Source organism: Merops nubicus, unplaced genomic scaffold (assembly GCF_000691845.1).
Source record: "Merops nubicus isolate BGI_N331 unplaced genomic scaffold, ASM69184v1 scaffold10447, whole genome shotgun sequence".
Classification (NCBI taxonomy): Eukaryota; Metazoa; Chordata; class Aves; order Coraciiformes; family Meropidae; genus Merops; species Merops nubicus.
This window is the reverse complement of record NW_008618326.1, coordinates 3,798-6,349: the sequence shown is the minus strand read 5'-3', so window position 1 is coordinate 6,349 and position 2,552 is coordinate 3,798. Positions and strand designations below refer to the sequence as shown.

The 2,552-nt window shown below is 51.4% G+C and overlaps 1 protein-coding gene across 1 annotated transcript in view; it reads left to right on the top strand.

The window, feature by feature from the left end:
- Positions 1-2,552, top strand: part of USP48 (ubiquitin specific peptidase 48) — a gene marked incomplete at its 5' end in the record, with an annotated part of 29,569 nt that overhangs the window by 24,607 nt on the left and 2,410 nt on the right. Inside the window, 2 exons of the mRNA XM_008943401.1 lie at positions 1,632-1,736; positions 2,158-2,313. Of these exons, the coding sequence (XP_008941649.1) occupies positions 1,632-1,736; positions 2,158-2,313 (261 nt within the window). The remainder of the gene's footprint in view (positions 1-1,631; positions 1,737-2,157; positions 2,314-2,552) is intronic.

The following is a 2,552-nucleotide window of genomic DNA, read 5'->3' as shown; positions in this document are numbered from 1 at the left end:
TTTCCCTCCCTCCTTGCTCATTCCAGCTCTGTTTCATTTAATGGAAACTACACCAAGTACCCACATAATTCTCCAAATAACTCTCCCAACACGTTGGTGAGCCTTCTGTTGTGGCCTGCCACAGGACTGGGACCTGCTGGTGGGGACACTGGGTGGCCTGGGGGGGTGGTGGTGAGCAGGGCTGCTGCTCTCTGCAGGTGAAAACTGCCCAGCTCTGCTTGGTGGGAGCTGTTGCTTTGGCACAAATAGCAAATGGGGAAATTGTGGCTGTAGCTGCTCTGAAAATTTGATCTCCTCAAGGTTTCCTTTTGTCAGCCTGAATCCTTTGCATTGTGAGATGTCTTCGTGGATGTTCCCAGCTTTGGTTATTTTAGGCAGTGTTGTAACCACCTCTGACTTCTTTGTCATTGTGTTACCAGGTTCTACCTGTTCTCCCCTTTCAATATTTGTCAGTTCCTTTCTTGGTCGTTCAAGTGACATTTATTCCTGGATAGAAACAAGCCCTTAACCTCCATCCTGAGGAAATGACAGTGAACCTAGAGGTGGTTTTCAGGATCTCCTACAAAGCTCTGACTTACCTCTGCTTTACTGGTGTCTTAAGGGACCGGTATCAGGTCTAGAACTGGTTTTCCATGTGCCCAAAAGCTGGTTTCAGCAAGTCTCCCTCCTTAGGCCTTGTTTTATGCTTTGAGGGGGAAACTGAGGCTCGTGGGCAAGCTCAGTTAAAGACATTGCTGCACCTTTGCAGCATGGAGTTGGGGTGGTTTCTTTGCCTCTCCTTGATTTCCACCTCCCTGCTGATCTGAGAGAGGAGCTGGAGCCCAGAGGCTGGCTGGGTTTCTGCCGTGGTTACGAGATGTCGACCACGCAGCACAGTCCTGAGCCATCAGTGATGGGTTTTCAGCCTGTCCTGAGGCTGGATCTTGGCTCTGGTGTAGAGAAGGGTGATGGTTTGTTGTTTTTATTTTCTGGTGCTGGCCAGGACTGTGCTCACACATGGGGCTGGCAAAAAAACAAGCAGCTATTCTTCACCGATGGAGGAGCGAGCTCTGGGGCATCCAGGATGGAGAGTGCCAGGCTCCAGCAAGCCCCAGCCCCAGCCAAAGCCAACGTGAATTCACGTCTGGCAGCTCCACACCTCCTGGAGTGACTCTCTCACACGACTGAACGTCCTCTTGATTTATATGCTTGTGTAAATTATTTAGGTTTCATTTACTTACAACCTCCAGATCCATAAGTAACGGTGCCAACTGCCTCTGCCCGGCTGGATAAGTGTCTTAATTTACAGATAATATTCCTTTGTCCACGTTGAGGCTTTCATAACACACTTAGATGAACCAGAGAAGCAGGGAGCTAATGGGAAAGAAATCAGTCCAGGCCCCAGGAGACTTTCCCTTTGCCTGTTGAGGAGGGAAGGTCCTGAGGCAGAGGAAGCACCTGCGGATCAGCACAGAGCCTTGTTCTCCCGAGCCGAATCCCCCCGTGGTTCTGTGCAGCTGGGCAGGGGTGGAGAAGACTTTCTGGAGGAGGTGGAGCAGATCCCAGGGTTGTTCCTGCTCTGGCTGGGTTTTTGTGGCATCTGGGGTCGATGCTGTCGAGGTGGTTATGGAGAATGATTTTTATGACTTCAGGTAATGAAGGACGCTGCTCCAGAGCTGAACGTGAGCAGCTCAGAAGCTGAAGAGGAAAGGGAGGAAAACAAGCCAGAGGGGGAGCAGGACCCAGATTTTAACCAGGTAGAGATTCAAAATACCACCAGGTTCCATGGGTTTTGCATCATCTTCTTTGAGTCAGCATGATGGGTGAAATTCAGGGCGAATTTCAGTGAAATTTCCTCCTCCATGGCAAAACCAACCGTGCCTAAACTGTCATTTTGTTGGTCATACCATTGCTCTGGGTTTTGGAGGGATCAAATATTGATGGCAACTTGTATGCTCAGCTGATAACCCACGTTAGAAGCAGGAACTGAGGTTTCAAGGCAAATCCTTCCATCCTCTCCATCCTTGCTCGTGGTGATTTGCTTTCCGAGGGGCTCTCCCAGCACTTCCTGCCTTCCCTCATGGGACCAGCTCACCCGAAACACACAACAGGGTACAGGGAGGTTGGATTTCTCCACGAGTTTTGGAGGGCTCAGGTTTTTTTGCCTCTTGTTTGCAGACCAATGGTGGTGCCAAGCGGCAGAAGATCTCCCCCCAGGGCTATGTCACGTACCAAAAGCAGGGCATCAGGAGGAGCACCCGGCACCGCAAGGTCCGCGGGGAGAAGGCTCTGCTTGTCTCTGCTAACCAGACACTGAAGGAGCTGAAGATACAGGTAAGGTGGTTTTCTCCTTGGGAATGACAAGGAGATCAAGGATACCCTCTAACATCATCCTGGGCATCAGCACTAGTGTGGCCAGCGGGACCAGGGCAGGGACCGGCCCCTGGACTCGGCACTGGGGAGGTTGCCCCGCAAATCCTGGGGTCAGTTTTGGGCCCCTCACTCCAAGATGGGATGAAGTGTGGCCAGAGAAGGGCAACAAAGCTGGGGAAGAGTCTAGGGAATGTGGCTTA